At 40.1% G+C, this 24,453-nt stretch overlaps 1 protein-coding gene and 1 long non-coding RNA gene across 4 annotated transcripts in view; one reads left to right on the plus strand and one right to left on the minus strand.

Moving 5' to 3' along the window:
• Positions 1 to 24,453, plus strand: part of Gmds (GDP-mannose 4, 6-dehydratase) — a 526,562-nt gene that overhangs the window by 229,792 nt on the left and 272,317 nt on the right. For all 3 annotated transcript variants that reach the window (XM_087590059.1, NM_001039606.1, XM_087590060.1), the window contains one exon: positions 16,755 to 16,882. In XM_087590059.1, the coding sequence (XP_087446185.1) occupies positions 16,755 to 16,882 (128 nt within the window). The remainder of the gene's footprint in view (positions 1 to 16,754; positions 16,883 to 24,453) is intronic.
• LOC148000108 (uncharacterized) lies at positions 1,715 to 23,465 on the minus strand. The gene is made up of 3 exons (XR_015641590.1): positions 23,327 to 23,465; positions 20,202 to 20,287; positions 1,715 to 5,578 (listed from the first exon to the last, which is right to left on the minus strand). It is a non-coding gene; the product is annotated as an uncharacterized LOC148000108 (long non-coding RNA).

Genomic DNA, 24,453 nt, shown 5'->3' on the forward strand with positions numbered 1-24,453 from the left:
AGCTCTGTGATGGGACTCTAGTTACTATCGAGTGAGGTGGAACGGTTAAGGAATGAAGGCAGCAATATCAAAGACTATGGGATTTACTGAATTAGTGTACTCAGGAGACATTTATAAATTCCAAACAGAGAAAGTGGAAGTGGTGTGGGAGAATGCTTTCATTGGGAAAAGCCATGTATTCAGAGGAGTCTGGCAAGTAAGTCAAGTCTATTTGAACTAGGAAAGTAGAAAACAAAGCAGAACAGAGTTAAAGAATAATGGGCAGATCCCAAAGCCATCTGTGAAAGATCATTCTGGAAGTTCATAAATATTGTTTAGAACCATCCATTTACTTCTATTATTAATACCTGTGGAAGTCATTTGTGAAAAACGTAAGGCTTTATAAGAAAAAAGTACCATCCAGAAAATGAAATCACCATTTTGCCTTTTGGATATACCATTGAGCAGCAGGTAGACACGTTGGTTTGTTTTTGCAGTGCTGGTTATGGAATCCAGGGCCTCACACGTGAGAATGGAAACACTACCATTGAATTGTGTTTGTCCATGTAATTGGGACTATTTGGTTTAGGACACCCCTTTGGTATGTCTTCCCAGGGGAAGTCTCTCTCAAATTCTCAGCATGTCTTAGTTGCCTATAGTTCTTTGTGTAGGGTTGAGGCCCTGTGGGCTTTCCTCCTTCCATGTAGCATCTCTGTTGGTATTGTTTTCATTCTAATCATATTCACAGAGCCATGTTGGTGAGACTTCATAGGTGTAAATTTGATATTTCTAGGAGACACAGTCTCACAGGAAATCGCCTGTTCCTCTGGATCATGTAGTCCTTTCGTCCTCTCTTCTGTAGTAATCCCTGAGCCTTTACTGCAGGAGGTGGATTGTATATGTAGCAGTTGGACCTGGGTTCCACAACTCTGTATTTTGATTGGTTGTCATTTTAACAGTCTCCATCTCTTGAAATGATAAGCTTCCTTTTTGAGGGGTGGGCACTAGACGTATCTAAACGTATAAGTACAACCATTAGAACATAGTTAGATATTATTCATACTAGGTGAAGTGGTGCTTATAGGTTTTCTTCTACTATGTATGACTTCATTAGCCCTGGGTAGTTGACTGGGTTCCAGTACTGAGTTTCCGTCTTATTGTGGGGTCTTTAGTTCAGTTAGAGAGCTGGTGATCACTGTCAAGGGACGCTTGCACTCCTTCTCCTTTGAGGTTATCTTGCCATGCTAGTCATTATTGTGCTTCATAGATGTCATAGCTGTGTAGGGCTGTTGGTTATTTCCTTCCTCTGGATGCATACATGGTGTGTTCTGGTACTCTGAAAACCTGTCTTATGAGAGGTGGCGTTTAGGTCAGTTCCAGCTCAGGCGCCTCTGGGTTCTGTGTCTGTAGTTCATGCTGTCTTAAGCAACAGGGACCTCATGGGGCAGCCATGGCCAGGAGCAGTAGCGTGTGATGTTTGGGAGTCTCTTGGACTTACAACAACTCAAAGGAGGGCTTTGCTCATGCCTGGTGTCGGTTTTTGTTCTATGGTCTATTCCTCTTGGGGGGAGTAATCAGCCTAAATGGAAAAGCTATACAGATACAGTTATATATACATAGAAGTCCTTACTATTCGTTTACCCTCCTACGTTTTTCAGTACTTTTCTCCTTTTCCTCCAAAACGAGAGTTCTGCATCCCTGTTTTACTCACTTTCTTTCTTTCTTTCTTTTTATTAACTTGAGTATTTCTTATATACATTTCGAGTGTTATTCCCTTTCCCGGTTTCCGGGCAAAAATCCCCCTCCCCCTTCCCCCCTCCCCTTCCTTATGGGTATTCCCCTCCCAACCCTCCCCCCATTGCCGCCCTCCCCCCAACAGTCTAGTTCACTGGGGTTCAGTCTTAGCAGGACCCAGGGCTTCCCCTTCCACTGGTGCTCTTACTAAGATATTCATTGCTACTTATGAGGTCAGAGTCCAGGGTCAGTCCATGTATAGTCTTTAGGTAGTGGCTTAGTCCCTGGAAGCTCTGGTTGTTTGGCATTGTTGTACATATGGGGTCTCGAGCCCCTTCAAGCTCTTCCAGTTCTTTTTCTGATTCCTTCAACGGGGGTTCTATTCTCAGTTCAGTGGTTTGCTGCTGGTATTCGCCTCTGTATTTGCTGTATTCTGGCTGTGTCTCTCAGGAGCGATCTACATCCGGCTCCTGTCGGTCTGCACTTCTTTGCTTCATCCATCTTGTCTAATTGGGTGGCTGTATATGTATGGGCCACATGTGGGGCAGGCTCTGAATGGGTGTTCCTTCAGTCTCTGTTTTAATCTTTGCCTCTCTCTTCCCTGCCAAGGGTATTCTTGTTCCCCTTTTAAAGAAGGCGTGAAACATTCACATTTTGATCATCTGTCTTGAGTTTCATTTGTTCTAGGCATCTAGGGTAATTCAAGCATTTGGGCTAATAGCCACTTATCAATGAGTGCATACCATGTATGTCTTTCTGTGATTGGGTTAGCTCACTCAGGATAATATTTTCCAGTTCCAACCATTTGCCTACGAATTTCATAAAGCCGTTGTTTTTGATAGCTGAGTAATATTCCATTGTGTAGATGTACCACATTTTCTGCATCCATTCCTCTGTTGAAGGGCATCTGGGTTCTTTCCAGCTTCTGGCTATTTTAAATAAGGCTGCGATGAACATAGTGGAGCACGTGTCTTTTTTATATGTTGGGGCATCTTTTGGGTATATGCCCAAAAGAGGTATAGCTGGATCCTCAGGCAGTTCAATGTCCAATTTTCTGAGGAACCTCCAGACTGATTTACAGAATGGTTTGTTTTACTCACTTTCTGTTTACTTGTACCTTGCTATTCTACATTGTCTTTTGGATCAAACTATTATATTGGATTTTCTTTTCAAAGTTTAGTTTGAGTCTGAGTTTTCCTTTTTAGTATTTGCTATGGGACATTATCTTTGTCAACCTTTTCTTGGGTGCTGAGAAGACTCAGGACTTCAAGTATTCCTAGTGCTTGCTCTGTTTCTGATATACACCCATTGCCCTTCCTCCTTGCAATTGCCTCAGGTAGAGACACAGGCCTATTCACCTCCTCAGATGAAGTCAGACCCTCCCACGTATTAGAGGAGGGACTTTACATTCATTTCTCAGCCTCTGGGAGCCGTGGCTTACTCTTCTGTGAAATTAGATAATACACTTCACTTTGGGTTGGTATGGGCATTAAAGAAAATTGTGTAAGTGAAGCCAGTTGCATATTATCATTATTACCGTGACCACTACTAATTTCCCAGATAGAGGAGTGGATTCAGTTTGTGTCTCTTCACATCTTAAAATATGATAGCAATGAAGCAGTACAATGTAGGTTGGGATGTAGTGCAGGGATAGCTTCTTACATAGCATGTTCAAAGCCCTGTGTTTCATTAATAGCACCACAAAAATAAAATAAACACAAACCATTAAGTAGGAATAATAAATAGGAAAGCAATAAAGGAATTCATAATTTATTGGACTTATTTTTCCTGGGCAAAGTATGAAGCTTCCAGAGCTACTTTACTAGTAATTAAATAGTTAAGATCTGAGAATACCTTGTTAATACCATGTTAATAGATACCATGCTAGAAAAATGGTCTGTGCTTCTATCGTGTGTATGAAGCATGTTTCATTCCCTGGTGTCGTTATATAGATAGCTATATAGATATTCTTGGTGTGGACTGATATTAATGATTGATGAGTTTTGTTGCTTAAGAATTTATTTTAATGGTAAATTGATTTGTATGATGGTAAAATACAACCAATCACCTGATGGATTTTTTAAATCCTGAAAATGGAACCCAAAGTGCTAGCTCAGAGTATACCTGAAGATTACTAACTTATGGTGGTCTGACTGAGGACGTGAACTCTCACAGTAATGTTGCCTGAACAGCACCAGCAGAATGGCAACATTAGCTGATCTGCCAACATGGATGGGGAATTCCTCCTGAACAGTTTCTAGATGAAGATATAAGTATATATGGCCAGTGTGTCCTGAGAGAGAGTTGTCTCCTGTATGGACAAGCTTCCTCTATAGGTTGTTGCACTCTAAGCAGCCAGCCTTGGACATATGTTATATTTAGCAGCAATGCTAAATGAACTCAGTAGACTGTACATACATGTGAACATATACATGGGAACATTTCTCAATCTGCATTCTTAGAATTTTCTTCTAAGTATTTATTCTGATCTGATGAACAGCAAATCACAGGCAGTGCTTTCATGCATATCAAATACCAGTGGGAGAGTTGCAGGCTCTGAAATGCAATGGTAGGCTCATAGAGTGGGTGAGGAGGGGAAGAAGAGAGGACATTTGTTTTCTCAGGTATTATATTCTATATTAGTTAACATTCTTGTTTCTATGACCAAAATGCCAGAGCAAACAATTTAAAGAGGAGGGTTTATTATGGTTCATGGTTGCTTGTCCTCATGTGCTTTGGCATCAGGCACATGTGGAAGGAGGGTAGACAATAGATGCATATAATTGTATGCATAGTAAGTGGGCAGGGCAAAACTGAGCTTCTAGGGGCACAGCCCCAGTGACTTATTTCTTGTAGCCAATCTTCTTCTCCTCCCAAAGTTCCCACCACCTCCTGGAAAACAAGTGTTCAACATAGGAAGCTGTGAGGGGTGGTTTTGCATCAAACCATTGCAGCCCCTAATGGTGGCTTTATGCCCATAATGGTGGCTGTATGCCCATAATGGTGGCTGTATGCCCATAATGGTGGCTGTATGCCCATAATGGTGGCTGTATGCCCCTAATGGTGGCTGTATGCCCATAATGGTGGATGTATGCCCATAATGGTGGCTGTATGCCCCTAATGGTGGCTGTATGCCCATAATGGTGGCTGTATGCCCATAATGGTGGCTGCCCTAAACACTATTACAGGTGTTATTGCTTTATTTTGTTAGTTGTGTTTGCACCTTAAAGCAGTTTCCCTTTGCTCACTTGTTACAGTTCCTGTTATTGCTTTTTGCAAACCCATTTGAAGCCTTCTGCATGTTCCTCTTTCCTTAGGCATTTGAATAGGAAGCACAAAGCCACGGATACCTCAAGAAGGGGTAGATGATGTTGCTTTTTAAAAAAAGACTCTAAAACAAGTAGGAATATCAGAAAATCCCTTCCGTGTGTTTTGTTCTCTGCTCATTCACGCATGCGTGTGTGTACCACACTCCATGTCACTGACTGGCACAGTAGTCAGTGGTGCAGGGTTGCTTGTTTTCCCTGCGTGAGTAAATGCCCTCTACTCGTTTGTCTTCAGGATTTTGCCTGCATTTGCTCTCTGTGACAGGAAGGAACAATAAAACCATAACAAAACAGCTAAGTAAGGTTATTATGGAAGGAGGCACAGTTGTTCATTTTATAGACATTTGTCCTAATTTTCTGTCAGATGAAGAATTTGAATCAAAGGTCTTTTGCAGATTTTCTTAGGTTGCTTAGAGTCTTCATGTTGAGATGGCTGTAAGCCGACATCGTTTCTGTAGAGTTTCTTTGAACATGAAATTCATGAAAGTGACTCTGCTTTACTTCTTAAATGTCACCACACTTCTGAGCTAGGATGAAGGCTGAAATGAAATTATAGTCGAAGAGGTTTAAGTTGAGCATTGTCACCTAAATGTATAAACACTGTCATTCTGTGAAATAGCTGTATAAATTCTAAAATAAAACACAAATATATAGTGATTCGTGGTAAATCATTTGTTGAATGCTAATGTCATTCCCGAGGAAAAGGACTTGATTTCATAAGATGATATTTGTATCTCTATATTAATCCCAAGAGGTTTTGATTCTTAGGTATATTAAATGTGGTTATAAAGAAGTTCTTGTTTATATTTACCTCAAGTTCTTCTAATGGAGGGCACAGTCCTATGTAGAGATCTCCACACATAAGGAAGACAGACAGTAAATTTACATGTGTTCAGAAGGACACCACCTGCCTGACCTATCCAGGTAATTTCTTTGTCATTGTTTGACATCAGTGGTTCTACCTTGAGATGTTGAAATGTGCGTGGGCTTGAGAAACAAGCATACCCACATTCAGAGTTTAAGTATGCCTGGCAATTTAGACTATCACAGAAGAAATAACAAGGCTCACTATATGCTGTATGAAGAGATTCCTTGCTATTTAAACCACTGAGTAGCTCTGGCTTTTTCTTTTCTTGCTAAGACGGGGTGCCTGAACATCTATCATTTGTTAGGTACCATGCTAGCCACTGTTGAGAGTGACAAAGAGAATGCTTGTATTTAAAAAATTGCAGTTAGGACAAGGACACTGACTCTCAATGTAATATAAGAGCATGCAGTCTTTGTAAGAGCTGACCAAGGAGGACAGCAGAAAAGCAGTCCCCCAACTTGTAGGAGAGCTCAGAATGCCTACAGAGATGAGAACTTAAGTGTCCAACAGTATGGACACAGATTTTCCTGCTGAGTACAGACCATGTCTAGAAGAGGGGAGATTTTTCTTGCTGAGGGGTCTCCAAATGATATGGCAAGAGTATCTATGCCACTTGTCACAACTGTTAAATGGCACATGGAAAGGACGGAGAAACTGGGGAGGTGACAGATAACATCAGAATAGTTTGTAGGCTCTATGGACTACTCAAAGAGTGTTGTGGCTGGATTTATATTGAAAAAATATGAATTTTTAGTTGAGAGTTGGAAAAGATGCAGGGACAACAATGCCACTTAATGGCCTTAATAGCAGTGACAGGAATTCCAAAAGGAAAATGTTTAGGGTCTGGGATAGGTGGAATTGCTCATGATCTTTCTAAGACTCTGTTTTTAGAAATGCAAAACTCATTTATGCCGGATTACTAATTAAATATAGGAAAATAGGTTCATATAGATGTTTTTCACATATAAGAATGGCGGAAGCTTGGGTCTGTCTCTCTCTCTCTCTCTCTCTCTCTCTCTCTCTCTCCCTCTCTGTGTGCGTGTGTGTGTGTGTGTGTGTGTGTGTGTGTGTGTGTGTGTGTGTGTCTCTGTCTGTGTCTGTGTCTGTGTTTGTTTTAAGCTTGGTCTCAATTTTTCCAAGCTATCTGCTTCTGTGAAGCCAAAGCTAGGGTCACCAATACCTTCATATTCTCTACTGCAGAAGGAAATGGATTTCTTTTAATGATCTTTGAAAAAGACCCAGGGAAGTTCATATGGCTCTTCTTTGGCTGCGCTGCTCTCTCAGACACATAGCAGAGAATGGATTGTTTGGGTCAACACAAGTAAGCTGTCCCTCTGGAATAAAATTTGTTGTAGACAGATTGGTAGTTAGGCCAGCCCCACTAGTGCTTGGCAAAAAAGGGGCAAAGCATAGTAATGCCCTATGGTGTGAGCTCTAAACTACTTAACTCCTCTGAGTGTCGCTTACTAGAAGGTGTATAGAAGAACTGCTTAATGAAGAGTCCCTGAGAGGTGTAGCAGTCACAATGCAGAAAAGTGATATAATAGGGAAGGGTATACTTTAGACTTTAAGAGCAAATAGCCTCTGTCATCATTAGCACACAGCTCACCTGTAGGCATATGCTCTCCCTGCCTTGTCTGGTACCCCGAAATGAGCTGTCCACAGAGCCTTCTTCCACTCCCATCCCCCTCCTTGACACTCTGATGTCTTTTAATTGGCTTTGAATCCTCCTAGTTCAGTTTCTCCCCTAACACCAGATCTTGCCTTGCAGCATGCAAATATGTTACTTTCTGTCCACTCCTGAAAATCATCACCCATCTTCCAGTCTTGCAGCAAAAGCTTTCGGGAACGTGTCATCACTGTGTTTATTGTTGGTACAAGATTTCTATTCTAGACTTCCGTTCTTTCCCCATCCCTATACAGTGTTGCTGGGGATGGAATCTAGGACCTTGAACATACTAAACAGATTCCACCAGTCACATTCCAGACCTCTTCATGCTGTCCTGAGCCCCGTCATCCGCAGGAGTTTTTCTAAACAATTCAGAAGCTGTCTGAATTGGGACCGAGTAACCTTTGAGCTGGCGTTCCTGTGGTCATGTCTCCATCTGTGTTTTGCATTACATAGCAGCTTCTTGGGCACTCCCTGGACTTTCCTTCTCTTCTGTTTGACCCTAAATGGGTCAGTGTCAATGAACTTGGTTTTTGGACCACTTGTTTTATTGTTCGCTTCCCTCTTGGTGGTCTCAGCCAGTATCGTGGACATGAAATGGATGGTTCCCAAATGTATGCTCTCAGCTACCACCACCTCCCCACAGGGCCAGACTGAGGCACACTAATTTAGGGATGAAAATTCACCGGTGTATAGTCATACTTTAGAGAATTCATAGTCATCAGCTCTCTGACGGGTTGATTAGTATATAAAATGAATGGAAAGACTTGAAATGACAGCATATCTGTGGGTGAGGTTGGTTTTCTATGTAAATCTGTCTTGACCACTTGGGACTTCTTTGTTAGAGGCCTTCTGTTTGAATAAGGCAGTGGTTTTCGTCTCCTTAGAGAGGCTGGCAACTGTGCAGAATACTTGTCTGTCTCCGGTGAGGACATAAAAGCTGAGGATAGTGTCCAAAAGGAGTTGTCTGCCCCTAACCTTAACAGTGCCAGAGTTCAGACTCTTACACAAGGGTGTATGAATATAAGTCATTTATGGGGAAACACACTGAGTATTTGGTGAAAGTAGCAAAACTCTCTGAACAGCACTCTAAGCGCACATTTCTAAGGACTTGCCAAAAGATAGTAACTCTCCTGAAAAATGCACATTGTGAATTGTCCTCTTCAATCCTGGGGTTCCTTTAAACATGCCCGCTGAATCGAGAGTACCTGCAGTTAAATAGTGTTGCTCTTGGCAAGGCTTGGTGAGCCAAATGAGGTATGGTCTCTCTGATCTCTGCAGTGTGCTCAGTCAGCCATGACCTTCTCAGTGTCTCTTCTTTCTACACCCTGTCTACACCAAGCCACAGCCCAGGCAGTTCTCAGTGGGATGGCCAGAGATTACCACAGGGGAAACTCAGGGCCCCAACTACAGGTTCACATGGGGTTCAGGAGGAATTGGAATGACTTCTTATTTGCAAAGTTTCTACTTTATATAACTTGAGAAACTTTTAAATGAACTATTGGGCAATGAAATAGAGTTTTTGTGAGAGAAAACTACTGTTTCTTCAAATACTATTTGTATGCTGACATGAAATTTTACATATATCTATGTATGTACCCATGTGTAGATAAAATCTTGTGAATAAATTCACATAGCAAAAATAAAACAATCTCAATTGTGATCATTCTTAGGGGCTAACCTAGCCAATTTTAGGACTTTGAAATACAGACCTTTGAAATGCAATGGTTTTGATTAGCATGCTAAACATAAGAATTAGCACATTTCTCTGCTGCTTTTAGGGAATCAGTATCAAAAGTCTTGTATCACATTCTGTCTTTAAAAAAAAATACTAAACCACCAACCAAAGAGTATATATGGAGGGAGCCAGGATTCCAGATACCTATGTAGCAGAGGATGGCCTTATCTGACATCAACAGGAGGGCAGGGAGGCTTGATGCCCCAGCATAGGGGGAAACTAGAGGGGTGAGGAGGGAGCGGGTGGGTGTGGGAGCACCTTCATAGAGGCAAAGCAGAGGGGGAAGAGGGAGGATGGGATGGAGGGGTTGAGGAGGGGTAACGGGGAAGAGGAATATCATTTGAAATATAAACAAATAAAATGATTAATGAAAAAATAATGCTTTATGGAAATACAATATAAATATATTGATATATTTTTATAAACATTGTTATTAAAAATGGTGGAAATATAAGCATCACATCAAAATCAATGAGACCTAAAGTATATAAAGCTTAATGAACTCTCTGCAGTTAGAATTGACATTCAGAACAGAAACTGTGAAACTTTCATGTTCAGTTTTAGACATTTAGTATCCAATATATTTTATATACTTATCTACCACCGAAACAAAAAAAAAGTCCATGACAAAATTAGAGTCATTAGAGCAATTAGCTTTTAGATTTGATAACACTTTCCTAACTCATGTCCACTAGCCGCCTTTGGTCTTTCCTTCTGTCCTTCATTTAGCCTTTCTCGTCCTCTTTTCTTCATGCTCTACTGTACCCACATGCACAATTACTTAATATATACACAAATAAATATCAAATTATTGAGTCCAGTACATATGCTATTAATGCATTAAGCGTAATCAATGTCTTTGGTTTTACCCTGGTCATTTAAGAGAGAGATTTTTATTAATTTTATTAATTCTTTTCCTTCAGCTTTTCTTTTAAAAGCTATGTGACTACAAGGATATTATGTTGATGTACCCAATAACATTACAGAAGAAAGTTTAAATTACTTAGAATTATTATATATATACATATACATATGCATACATATGTATATATGCATTTGCATATTAATATACCCTGATGTCAATTCAGACATAGGAACAAAGCATGGACACTAGGAGTTTGCCGTGGCTCTGATCGATCTGATCCACTTTTTGATGCATTGGTGCTAGCTTAGCCTCACAGCCATTTGATCATCTATTGTCACAGGAATGAGGCAGAGTCCAGGCTAGAACAACAGGCAACATGACCTTTAGCTCAGAACCTCAGAAAAAAGTTTAGTTGCCTGAAAATGTGCAAAAAATTTAAGTAATTGTATTTGAGTTTGAGAATCAGTATGGAGAAAAACCTTGAAACAGATTTTAGCTTTACACATGGGTTTTATGTATTCGTATATGTACCTAGCATATAAAAACATAGAAAAGAGGTTTCTGAACCTCTAAAATGTTAGATAGATAGATAAATGTATATATGCATGTATGCATGTATGCATGTATGCATGTATGTATCAGCGGTGCCACAGCATTCTTAAACCACCCAGAACTATAGGACAGGTCATCATCCTGGAGATCTGTCTTCATGACATTGCCTTTGCATTGCCATGCAGGGAGCGCCTGATGTCAACATAGCATCTCTTTCATACTCTCACTGCTGTAAGTGGTGCTCATACTTGAGGAATGCTCACATATGGCAGTGAGTAGAAGACTAGAGCTCTGTTTGGTAATTAATGAAGTGCCTGGGACCCCATGTATTAGTGTCTTCTTGGTCCCATGAAAAATGAACATTGAGTCTCTTAAGAGGAACTATCATTCTCCTGATCTCCTCTGGCCTTTTCAGTCACATGATCTTTACGTGTACATAACAGTTATTAGATAGTAACTCCCACTGAAGGCACAAGGCTACTGTCCATTGTTGGTCAAAATCAGCACCCGTAACAAATAAATCAGTTGAGAATAGCTTAAGATACTAAAGTTTTGTCATCCTACCCTATCCCAAGGCCCAACCTAGCAGGGTGATGATGGTCCTCCTCTCAAGATTTCTTAATTCTTAATTTTCTGTTTTATCTGAAGTGATTTGGCCCTAAACGTATTGATGGAAACTTAACAAAATAACTTCATCTTTAGTCCACTGCTGTGGAAGTTGAATAAAAACAGGTGAAAGAGAGAAGTAAAGACCTACCTACCATGTTAAAAGATTTATCATGCTAACCATCAATCATTATAACTAACAGAAGAGCTTCTCATTGGTTGACCTTTGACTTGTAAGTCTTCCTTGGTCCCAAGTTGTGATCCCAACTTTCAAGTAAGACAGGTGAGAAATTCCACTGCCTGCTTAAAACAGAGCTGCTTAGAATGTTTCTCCATTCTTGACCCTTTTCACTAGAAAGTTTTATTTTTGAGACATGGCCTCCAGTAGTCCAGGAGCTTTCTATATGCAAGCCTTGCCTCAAACTCACAGTGGAGCTCTCTATATAGACCAGGATGGCCTCAGACTCACAGTGGAGCTCTGTATAGACCAGGCTGGCCTGGAATAGAGATCCAAGTGCAAGCATTAAAAAGGTATGTCCTGCCACACCCAGCTCACATCACAGACATTTTATAGAAACTCAAGCAGATAGGCCTTAATCAGAAATTACAAGCATAATAAAATAAACATTAAATAAGTTGTTTACTATTAAGTTGCAATGATTTAAAACCATTTCTGTGCTATTTGTCTTTGTTTGGTTTCACTGCTGTGAAGAGGCACCGTGAACACAACACCTCTTAGAAAGGCAAACATTGACTTGGGGCAGGCTTATGGCTTCAGAGGTTCAGTCCACCATCACCATGTCAAGAAGCATGGCGCCTTGAGGAGTATCACAGTGGCATGGACAATGAAGCTAAAATAGGCAAATTGGGCTCGATCAAAACAAAACTCAGCAACAGCAAAACATGTGCTTCAGGGAGCATCACTGCAAGAGTGAAGCTCGTGCACACAGTGAAAAGATACTTTTATATGGTGAGACGTGGATCCAGCGTGTATAAAGCACCTGGGATTCTATAATTCAAAGATTAATAACCTAGCCGAAACCTTCTCTAAAGAAGATATCCATGAGGCATATAAACAAACATCCGATAAGATATCCAGCAAGTGTATAAATAAAGAAGACAGCCAATAAGCATATGAAAGTTCTTGGTTGAAAAGCACATGAAAATAGATTGGTGATTTCAGTAGCTTTTAGGGAAAGACACATCAGAGCCGATCCAGTACCTACCGAAAAGGCTATTGGAAAGAGCGAGTGTTGGGGAGAACCCAGAGGACTCTAAGCCCTGTTTCATGCCTGTGAAAATGTTGTAGTTCAGCCCTTTTGAAAACTGGTTTACAGTTTCTAGTAGACAATGTAGAGTAACTATGTGACCCACCAACTCTCCCCTAGGAATATTCCCAAAAGAAGCAAACCTATGTCCATACAGAAACTTGAATATAAACATCCACAGCGGCTTTCACAATAGCTAAACAATGGAATCAACCCAGTGTCTGTCTGCTGATGGCTGAGCAAATGAAATGCATGGTTTTTCTATAGAGGAACATTAGCTGTAAATTTTAATAAAGTCCTGATCAAGTACTCTGTGTTTCACCCTTACTATGTTCATCCAAATGAAAGAATTCACAGAATTCTATGAAGTGTCTAGATTAAGCAAATCTAAAGATAAGTGCGTCAGCTCTGGAGCTTTCTTTGATGCACTTCTCTCTGTACTGCCTACTGTAGGCCCATTGACTTCCAGTGCCTCGAGTCCCATTCAGTGCTCATGCTCAGGGTATCCTGGGTGGAAAGTAAATCGGATGAAGTCAGATGTGAGTGTGATGGGGAAAAAAATCTCACTAGTTCTTATTGGGAACACATTCTATTAAGTTGGGATCATGTGTTATACTCCTTCGCTTTGAGATAATAGCATAATCCTAACAGTAAAGACAAACATAAACCTGGATTTAATTAAAAACTTACATGTATGGCAAATCAGTAAAATATTAAACATCTCAAAACTATGTCCACTAAATGCTTGTTAGTTTGAAAAGGCTCTTTCTTGATGGACCTCTGTGTTTTGTCAGTTACGTGGAAAGCTGAAAGTTTGATTTCCTTTGTTGTTGTTGTCAGTAGCTTTGAGACAAGGTTTTTGTTGAGTTCAAGCTGACTTTAAATTTCAGTCCTCCTCCCTCTGCCTCTTGAGTGCTGAGATTTTAGCTTTCTACCACTTCACCCGTCTTCAGTTTCTTAATGCCTCCCTGAGGTGTTGGGGTATTTAAGCTTTTGGTTGTCCATGGCCTTCTAATTGTGCTTTTAATGATACAACATTGCCGTGAGTGCTTAGAGCTTGTGCGTGAACGTGTAGTCTCTGCCTGTTCCTGAGTTTAGAAAATCTGTCTAGAAGTGCCCTCCACCTTCCTGTGCCAGTTTCTTCAGAAGCCCTAACCTTTGTCATGCTTGCCTCCATCTTCTGCCTGCACAAGGAGCAGAGGCAGGGTTTACTATCACACCATGTTTGAAGCCGTGTGTCAAAAATGTAGGAAGACCCTGGCATTTTCTGTTGTCGTATCTACATGCAGAGACTTAAATAAAATCATGCCAGTTCCTTATAAGCTCATCCTCCTTTATGATCGGTAGAAACCTGGCATGTACTATCCCAGCTGTTCAGGACCCTGACACAGGAGTTTCCTCCCCCCAAACTATCTCTCTCTCCCTCTCTCCTTCTCTCCCTCCTTCTCTTGTCCTCATAGCCTGTATCCCCATATAAAGCATATAAATGTATATATGGGTAGATATACTTTTGTTTTTATTTAACAATACACACATACATATATATAATATATAAACATATATATACACATACATATATATACACATACATATATATACATACATATATATGTGTGTGTCTGTGTGTGTGTGTGTGTGTGTGTGTGTGTGTGTGTGTGTCTTAGTCAGAGTTTCTATTCCTGCACAAGAAGCAAGTTGGGGAGGAAAGCGTTATTCAGCTTACACTTTCACATTGCTGTTCATTACCAAAGAAGTCAGGACTGGAACTCAAATAGGTCAGGAAGTAGGAACTGATGCAGAGGCCATGGAGGGATGTTTCTTACTGGTTTACTTCTGGCTTGCTCAGCTTGCTTTCTTATAGAACCCAAGACTACCAGCCCAGGGATGGCACCACCCACAATGGGCCCTCACTATTTGAGAAAATGCCTTACAGCTGGATCTTGTGGAGGCATTTCCTCAAGGGAGGCTCCTTTCTCTGTAATAACTCCAGCTAGTGTCAATTTGGTACACAATACCAGCCAGTACAGAGTGTGTGTGTGTGTGTGTGTGTGTGTGTGTGTGTGTGTGTGTGTGTGTGTGCACGCGCGCTTGCGCACATGTGGCTTGCGCGCATGTCAGTAGGCCAGGGTAATCTGGAATTCATGATCCCCTATCTCACCATAGCAACCCTATAGCACTATATCCAATATGAGACTTCATATTTTAAGAAATGGGTAAAGAAGAAAGAAGAAAGTAAAGGTAGATGGACATTATCATTAAGAGACAGAACATTAAAACAATTTCAGTATTTCTTTTTTATTGTTTTTTTGCATTTTTATTGGATATTTTATGTATTTACATTTCAAATGTTATCCCCTTTCCTGGTTCCCCCCTTTCCCATTCCCCTCCCCATTCTTCTATGAGGATGGTGCCACTCCCACCCACCCACTCTCACCTCACCACCCTGGCATTCCCCTACACTGGGGAAATGAGCCTTCACAGAACCAAGGACTTCTCCTATTGATGCTGGATAGTGCCATCCTCTGCTACATATGTGGCTGGAGCCATGGGTCCCTCCATTTGTACTCTTTGGTTGGTGGTTTATTCCCTGGGAGCTCTGTGGGATCTGGTTGGTTGATATTGTTGTTATTCCCATCGGGTTGCAAACCCCTTCAGCTCCTTCAATCCTTTCTCTAACTCCTCCATTGGGGTCCCCAAGCCCAATCCAATGGTTAGCTGTAAGCATCCTCATCTGTATCAGTAAGGCTCTCACAGAGCCTCTCAGGAGACATCCATATCAGGCTCCTGTCAGCTGGAAATCAGTCCAGCTGTTCCTCAGAAAATTGGACACAGTGCTACTTAAGGGCCCAGCTATACCATTCCTGAGTATATACCCAAAAGATGCTCCAACATATAACAAGGACACATGCTCTACTATGTTCATAGCAGCCTTATTTATAATAGCCTTATTTATAATATAGAAGCTGGAAAGAACCCAGATGTTTTTCAATAGAGGAATGAATACAAAACAAAAACAAAAACAAAAACAAACAAACAAACAAACAAAAAAACCCAATGTGGTATATTTACACAATGGAGTACTACTCGGCTGTTAAAAACAATGACATCATGAAATTCTTAGGCAAATGGATGGAACTAGAAAATATCATCCTGAGTGAGGTAACCCAATCACAAAAGAACACACATTGTATGCACTCATTGATAAGTGGATATTAGCCCAAAGCTTAGAATACCCAAGATATAATTCATAGACAATATGAAGCTCAAGAAGAAGGAAGTCCAAAGTGTGGATGTTTCAGTCCTTCTTAGAATGGGGAACAAAATACTCATGGGAGGAAATACAGGGACAAAGAGTGGAGCAGGGACTGAAGGAAAGGTCATCCAGAGACTGCCCTACCTGGGGATCCATCCCATATGCAGCCACCAAACCTATCACTAATGCTATGGCATATTTCAAAATATTTGTACAAAATTCAGAAGCCCATTTTTATGGGCATTTACATGATGACATTTACATAAAGTTGGAAAGTGACCTTACAGTAAGTATGGTACAGGGAAACTCTTGACTTGAACTGTATGATTCTTTATATTTGGATGGATGTACAGGTTTCTGGATGAGAGAAAGCACCACTTATTTTGTTAAGAGAAAGGCAGCCCAAAGAAAATCCTGTTGGGTTTCCTGTAACTAGTTTTACCCTGTGAACACTTACTTTCCTCCCTCTTCCCATGGGCCTTAAAATAGCCTTATTAATAGAAATATATGATGTTTGTGTTTAAAAAAAACCAGGGTGGTCTTAGATGTCTGTCTTCCATTCTGGCATTTCCCTTTATACAGCCCTTTAGAATTTTCTGTTTAAAAACTGGCATTCCAATAGCTTTTCTTTGGCCTAAAGCCTGGGTTACACATTGAAACAGCAAATTAGGAATGTTAAGACATCCTCCAAAGAAGAAATGTTTGTTATGAAAGTGGAGCTGATATGACACTTAGAATTAGAGCTTCTTAACTTGTCTAAGTGACAGCTAATGATCGTTCTTCTTTTTATATTGTTATTTTAGGGGGAGGGAATGGGATGAAAGAAATGCCCAGAGGCTGATACTGTGAAATGTCAAATGTACTCTACTGATAATACATCTTTTGTCTCTTTTTAGGAGCTAATTTTGTTACTCGAAAAATTAGCCGGTCAGTAGCTAAGATTTACCTTGGACAACTGGAATGTTTCAGTTTGGGAAATCTGGATGCCAAACGAGACTGGGGCCATGCCAAGGACTATGTAGAGGTAGGAACTGACTCATTACATTAAAACTGCCTGTATTCATTTATACTTTAAATGAGAGGCCAGCAGTAAGAAACTTGACCTAGAAGTAGTCAGAAAGAAGCTTATGCTGACACAAATATGGCTAACCGTGCTAAACTGTTTAAGCTCCATGGCTTAGAAGTATACACTGGGCATGGTGAATATCACTTAACAAGGAATCTTCCCAGATTTCTACTCTCGATCAAAATGAAAGTGTTGGCCAGTGCTTTGAATGATAATGTGTATGTTGACGTTTATAGTGTTGGAAGGTTGTTCTTCATTTTCTAAAGCTTTTATCCTGCCTGACTTATTTCATATTTCCTTCTTTCCCACAACAGCATTCACAAAACTACTAGTTCTCAAATCTTTAACACATAATATCTGATCTTTTTAATTAATCTGAGTCCTCTAGATATGGAGTCTTCTTAAATCCCTCTGAAGTACAGTTGTTGAGAGCTTTTGATTCTGTGCTAAGGTTATAAGCCTCGCACTTCTCGCTATTGCATACCACAGAGCTCTATCCATCCTGGTATCGCGAGATAATGTGTTAGGGTTAAATAGAAAGTTAACTCAATCTTTCCACTCTTAGACTTCCCATAGAGTGAAGCTTACCTTAGCTCTGTTTACTGCATTAAGTGCATAGCGTGTAGTTTTGTTTTTCTTTCTTTTAAATCTTTTTTTTTGCTCTGGTTACCATGCTTATAAATATCCATGTTGGTTCTGTGGCCAGTTTGGTTGATAAATAGATGGGAACTAGCTTGGAAGCGATGCCATCAGTTCCCTGTCATTGCACAGCTGCTCACATATTCCTGTACTCACATTATACTGTCTTAAAGGAATTTTGTCTAGAAATTGGATCTGGCGTCCATGTGTAGTGATTTAATCCAAAAGAAGGAACATTTACAAAAGGCAGTAGATCACAGTTCAGTGCCCCACAGAGGTTGGCTTCTCCTGTGTTTCCATTCTTGTTTGTAACAACTAAAATCATGCATGACCTTGAGAAGGAAGTACTAGTTTATTCTATGCACGTAAATTATGATGTAAAATTCAGAATACTATAATATTTGTTTTTTAAGGTAGTTTTCTAAGCTTTAATTACAAAGAAACATTTTAGTAGATGTCCTTAGATATGAGGTGATTGCATCAAAACTATTCATACTTTTAAAAAAGAAGGGAGCAGAGGATGAGATGTGGACATCAGAAGATGACCTTAAATGGAGAATAATATTGTAACATAAGCATGTCATTATTTCAACAATATTCATTGGTGGTTAGCCTTCTGTTATACATCTATATATACTCTGAAATGCCAAGAACACTGTCTCTAAACTCATTTGCTTCAAGAACAAAATAGACTGAATTATTTTATTATTTTTTGCTATTTGAACAAAGAAGCAGACTGTGTTGGAACTCAGAAATTCATTAAATCTTGATAGTGAAGGAGATAATCCACCACACATTGGAAGTACTTTCTCTGGTTTATGCTTTCTCTGTAGTCTTTCTCTGTTGCCTTTCCTTTGAAGTGAATGCATGTAAAGCCTTCACAGTAGTGGTGGGAACTGACATCGTTTAATTAGACAAGAAAGAATACTGTACAGCAGTGTGACTGTTGATTGTGAACATCAATGAGGAGAGAAGCTTGTTATAACCAGTGGCCCTGTGTCCTTCTCACACTGGAGAGGATCAAGTACCACTTCTAAGAGGTACAGCCAGATCTGCACACAAGGCCTACTTGTATTCATATAAAAATGTAAAACTCCTAAACATCTCCCTTAAATACTCTTAGAAAGTTGTCTCAGATGAAGTCATTGTTCTGAGTGAATGACAAGGTGGTACAGTACACTACGCCCCAAAACCAGAATATAGAAAGATCCACCTGGGACTGAGGTGATTGAGTCTTTTAATAAAAGTGGGAAGTAGCAGCCACCTAGTCACTCACATGTATTAAGGCCTACTTGACAGCACAGACGTCTTTGTTCTATAAGACAAGGGGTTTTGTATATGGAGGATTCTCCTAGAGTTCCAGCAGTAACATATGTTGCTGATGTAAGAACTTTTTTTTCTTTATAGTTCTCATTTAAATGTTCTACAATAAGTCTAAATTCAGTTGGTTCCTGGAAAAAAGATATCTTAAATAAAAATTTATAGTTTGCTACTGTATAGTAGTGTTGTTCCTTTTGGTTCTAAGTTTATTAAAATGATATTTTTAGAGCCTTGCAGTTACATCTTTTTGTCAAAATTAAAGGCAACAGTCATAAAAGTACAGAAAAACACATGTTATTTGTGAAAGTGTATTTCCTGACAGGGTGGACAGCCTGTTGATGGGTGTAGATCAGACAGGTCATGCTGGTGTTTCATCTACACATATTAATCACATACAGTGCCTCTCATTTATGCATAAAGCTGTTGGTAAACCTAGAGGGTTTGCATTTAAATGCGGTGAATAATTGCCCTGCTTGATGCAGCATATTGTTGCCAACAGTAAAGTGAATTGCTATTCTGCTAACACAGGTTATGCCTCAATTTACCAATTTGTGAAAGGGATATAACTACTCTAAAAAAATGCTGACTACAATGTTGGGCATATGTTAGGTCCTCTTCTGTCTTATAAATATTCTTCAACAATTTATATAATCATTGCCTGTTGCTGGATCTGACTCATGACCATCTACTTACAGTTCATTCCTTAAATCAAAATGCGTTAAGAATAATTTCAGTGAGCAAAGTACTTTTCAACTTAAAGAACAAATGTTAAATCTTCATTAAGTTATGATCTATTCAGAAAAAAAAACATTGTTACAACTTTTCCAGTGTCCTTTTATAAATATTTTAAAGTATGCAGAATGATAACCATCCTTCTTCCCTAATTAATACCAAACACTGCAACATTTTAAAAAATACTATTACCAATTACCATAGTGCTAATGGCCAGCAGTTTTAAGTCTGAATTTATGCAAACACAAGCTGTCAAGTTTCCATACTTCTCACAAAATATAGCTAGATTCCCACCTGAAATTTTTCATATTTTCTTTACTATTTTTCTGAGCTGGTGTGACGTGCATTATTTAGGGACTGACCTAATTGGGATGAGATTTGTGAAGAAAGACAGACACACAGATATATGTACAGAAAAGCTGGAATTGCATGGGCTTATACTAGAACATACCAGTAGTCCAAAATGTCAGCCAGTTTGTTTTATGCATCTGAATTGAAGAGTTAAAAATTCTTTTCACACTTAGATGACATAGTTGCAGTCCCTGTGTACTGAAGACTTTTCCCTCTCCTCTTCCCCTCTACTTGCCTTCCACCTCCACTGTTGTACGTAGACCTCCAAAGCTCTCCAGGGTTCCCTGCTTCCAGCTTCACTCACCTGCTGTCTGCCTCCTCCTATGAATGAATGAAAGTTCTTCAATTTCAGTAGCAAGATTATAGAATATCACCTAAGCTCACATATAGTTTTTCTGATGAAAATAACTGAATATTATCATCCAGCACTTCACTTTTACACTAGTGCATTTTGAAAAGAGAAAAATGTATTTGCAATTTGTCTTTTTAATTCATGAGCTATATACACACAAATAATATAAATTAATCTCTCTAAAATTGTCTTCTCTCCTCTCTTTTACTTTCTACCCCTTTTCCTCCTCTATATCCATTATTGCTTTCATTCCCTGCCTCTCCCTCCCCACCCAGAAAATAAAAAACCCAAAAAAGCCCTGTTTTAAATTCATTATCAGGCATAGTTTGGCTGTATCCTACTGACGGTCACCTTCATTACAGGAAGTCATTACCTAAATTACATGGTGTACTCTTCTGGAACCTGGTGGGGCAGCTTGAGGATCTGCCCTTTTGCTTTCTGGACTGCTAGAGTACCTACACCAGGCCCAGGTGCCTGAGCTTGGCCTCAGGGGACCTTTTAATACAAACATTTAATTGTGCCTTTTTATCCAAAGCCACAAAACCAAAATGTTCTAAGATGAACATTCCCTTAAGTAACGAAACATTTTATTTTCTGCTTCTATTTACTCCACACTAAGAAGTGTCTCTTCTGCTTATTCTCTTCAGTGGAATAATAGCAACAACACTGTTACTGGTGGTTGGGGTCTGGGCAAGATTTCCTGGTTCCTTTATAGAACTGAAATAAAGATTCACACAAATTGCAGTAAAAGCTCACACGGATTGCAGAGTAACCGGGAGACTTTATGCGAAGCAAAGCTGTAGAATGCATGTCAGACCACACTTCCAGGGGTCACGACCTCAAGAGTGAAGAGCGTCAGGGACCCTGATTATTGCTTGGGACTTTTTTTTTTTTTTTTGAGAAAAAGTAGTTGTTACTGAGGACATAATTCAAGTGGTTCTGTGTTTGGGCTGACAGGTATAGATCATGTAGGCTCTTGCTTACTGTCCATATGCTTTCTGCATTTTGAAACTGGTTTTAACCATTTTCATACACAATTATGCATAGGTTTATGATGGTGAATAATGGATTCTCCCTAAAAGTTTGAGGTCACAGCGGTCTTTCATAGGCCTCAGACTATGTTTCAGACTCTGTCTCAGTGAAACCTGAATGCAGGGCCTGAATCTTTCTCATCTTTATTTTGGGCCATCTCAGGCCATGCAACTTTCCTTGTACAGGAGAGTGAATGTATGACCATTTATTTCTTTGTAAACTGGTAGCCTTTTAAAGTATCATAAAATAAGGTAGACCTATGAGATGTGTGGAGATTTGGTTACACTAAGACATTTCCCACTTACTGAGCATGATTGCCACATTTTTGTTGATGTATGATGGGTTTGTTCAAGGACCTGCTATAAAGGATACACAGGCATGCCCGTGTATTCTTATGCGACATCAGCTTCTTCTAACAGCAGGAAATTAGAATTTAGATCCAACTATTGGACTTTATTGTTATTTTTAATATGATAAAATATTGACAGAAAATATTACATGCAAGCTCTACTGGCCCTGATTTCCAAAAAATTAAAATCATAAAAACAGCACTAAGAAGCCCAGTGCCCTGATAATGTGGCATGAGGCAGTTTAGAAACTTTTTCACTGATGGCTAGACCAGCATCCAGAAGTCTCATTTACTGGAGAGTTCCACTAGGTAGACCTAGATTTCTATTGCAGGTGCTATGGTCTTTTCTTCTCCTTTTTGATTAACTCCAACACACGAAGTTAGGGAGTAGGTGACCTTCTAATAAGGGTCTGTTTTAAATATACATGACATTTTACTTATAGATTCTTTATGTCTGGTGCTTGGAATGGAAGCCAGGACTCTGCTCCACTTGAGTATGTCCTGGGATCTGGAGCTATGTCCATGTAACCTGAAAGACCCCTGTTAAGACTACCTGACAGGGAGGGTAAAAGCAAAGCAGGTTACACAGGAAGAAGAAAGGAAGTATTAGATGAGGTTTTTGGTAGGTATGACTTCACTTTAGCTGCTTGACTCCTACGTGTTAAGAAGATAGGTACTAGTTCCTCAGTCTGTCTCAAGGCCTCTGACTCATAGAATAATGATGGTGGTTGGCTACCTGTGTTGGAGGGGACAGGAGGCATTCCAGAAAGATGACTGTGGCCTCCCACCTCTAGCCACCAAGTGCACGGCACCTGAATATTTACTTCATATTCTCCAGGGAAAGGCCAACATTAGGGTCTCCGTACTTTCATCGTTCATTTTCCATCACATGATGCCTCCTTTATGTGAAAATGACTGTATCTTTAAATTTAGTTTGAGCATCAATATAGGAAGATCTCACCAGGCCTTTCCTTAAACCCAGAAAGAATATTGTACTTCTCGCTTTTGATGTCCTGTGATTTGCATTTTTCCATTTGATTTCTCCCACAAAACCTTTGGCCCTGCCTGTCACCGCCATGAGAAAAGGCTGGTGCTGTGAGAAGCTGCCATCCTTTCATTAAACTCTTGCTTCATGCCTGTGAAAGGTTTCAGCCCTGTCGCTTCTGAATCTTTAGTTTTTGGTTTCTGGGTCTGGTTTTGGTGTCTGGGCTATCCTTGTAAGATTTCAAAGCCTCTTTTCATTAACTTTAAACATTTATTTGTGTGTGTGTGTGTGTGTGTGTGTGTGTGTGTGTGTGTGTGTGTGTGTGTCTGTCTGTCTGTCTGTCTGTCTGCCTGTCTGTCTGTCTGCATGGATATATGTAGCACGTGTGTGACTGGTGCCTTTGATGACCAAAAGAGGGCATCAACTCCCCTAGAACTCCAGTTACAGATGGGTTGTGAGCCATTTGGTTGCTGGGACTAAACCTAAGTCCTCTGCAAGAACAGCAAATGCTCTTAACTACTTCACCTCTGCCTCCAGCATACCACACTGACTTTAATGGGGACCATCGCACAGTCATGTACCTTTCACTCAATGCTACAAATAATAATAATACTCTTAAAATTTTCCTGTTTTGTCACTGACCTTCTAATTCTCCTCTTATCCAACTCCAACAGAAGTGCAGTAAGAACCACTGTGAAGTGTTTGAAGAGCCAGAGTCACGAAGGCAGAGTCCTCCATGCTAAGCAGCAGGCTTCCTCTTCAGTATTAACTTAATAGTTGTACAATCATGTAGTTTGAGGGAGATATCACCTCTCTACAGGAAAGACAAGTTTTACAGAACTCATTTCATTTGATCCTTATCTATAAAATACAAAAGAAAACAAAACAAAGCCAAAGAAGGTTCAAGAAGGGGCAGGGTGGTTTAAATTCCATTGCCTTTTGTCAGTGGAGCTGAAAGTTTCCTTGTGGTTGACTATCTGTCAGGGCCTTTGGGAAACAGCATCCGTGACTGGCTTGGGCCAGTGAGTCATCTATTAAATTTATCCCTGATGAATTACAGGTTTGCTTGCTTAAGTGCATATAGCACAGGACCTTGGGATCTTAGAAGTCTGTGAGGTTCAAAGAAAGCAGAGTGGCTTTGATACTTCCCGGGCAACTCTTCTAACTTCCTAGATCCTGAATTTCTGTCCTTAGCTGCTTTCTTTTTCCTGACTCTCAGCTCTTTTCTCCTTTTCTCTCTCTTCATCCCCTTCTTTGCTTGCCTTTCCCTCCCTCCCTCTCTCCTGAGTGTCAGATTGGGGCCGGCTCTCCCAGCAGAATATCTCTGACAGGGCTGACAGTAGTTTGAGCTGCCTTATTCTCTATCTGTGTGCATTAGTAGATCAGCAGCAGCATGCAAAGCATTGTATTGTAAAGGTACTCATTCGTTCTTCTGACACTGTGCTTTCCATGTAGCAGGAAATAAAAATACACTTGAGAATAGAAGGCTAAACTATGGAAGTCAGACTTAGATAGTTGACAGTCTACTAAAAAAAAATTTTCTGACAGTTTTCACCCAGGTAGGAACCCTGAGGTTTTCAGCACAGCCCAAGTAGCTGGGCAGCCATTCATGAGCAGCAGAGAAGTCTTTCCTACTCCTGTGTTTGTGAACAATTCGAAGAGTTGATTTTGAAGATTTCCCTTTGGCGTTGGGGGTTTTATCTCAGTGGTATAGTGCTTACCTAGAAAACTAAAGCCCTGGGCTCCCTTCTCAAATCAGGATGTGTGTA

The sequence above is a fragment of the Rattus norvegicus genome, chromosome 17 (genome assembly GCF_021556685.1).
Source record: "Rattus norvegicus strain SHRSP/BbbUtx chromosome 17, alternate assembly SHRSP_T2T, whole genome shotgun sequence".
Taxonomy (NCBI): Eukaryota; Metazoa; Chordata; class Mammalia; order Rodentia; family Muridae; genus Rattus; species Rattus norvegicus.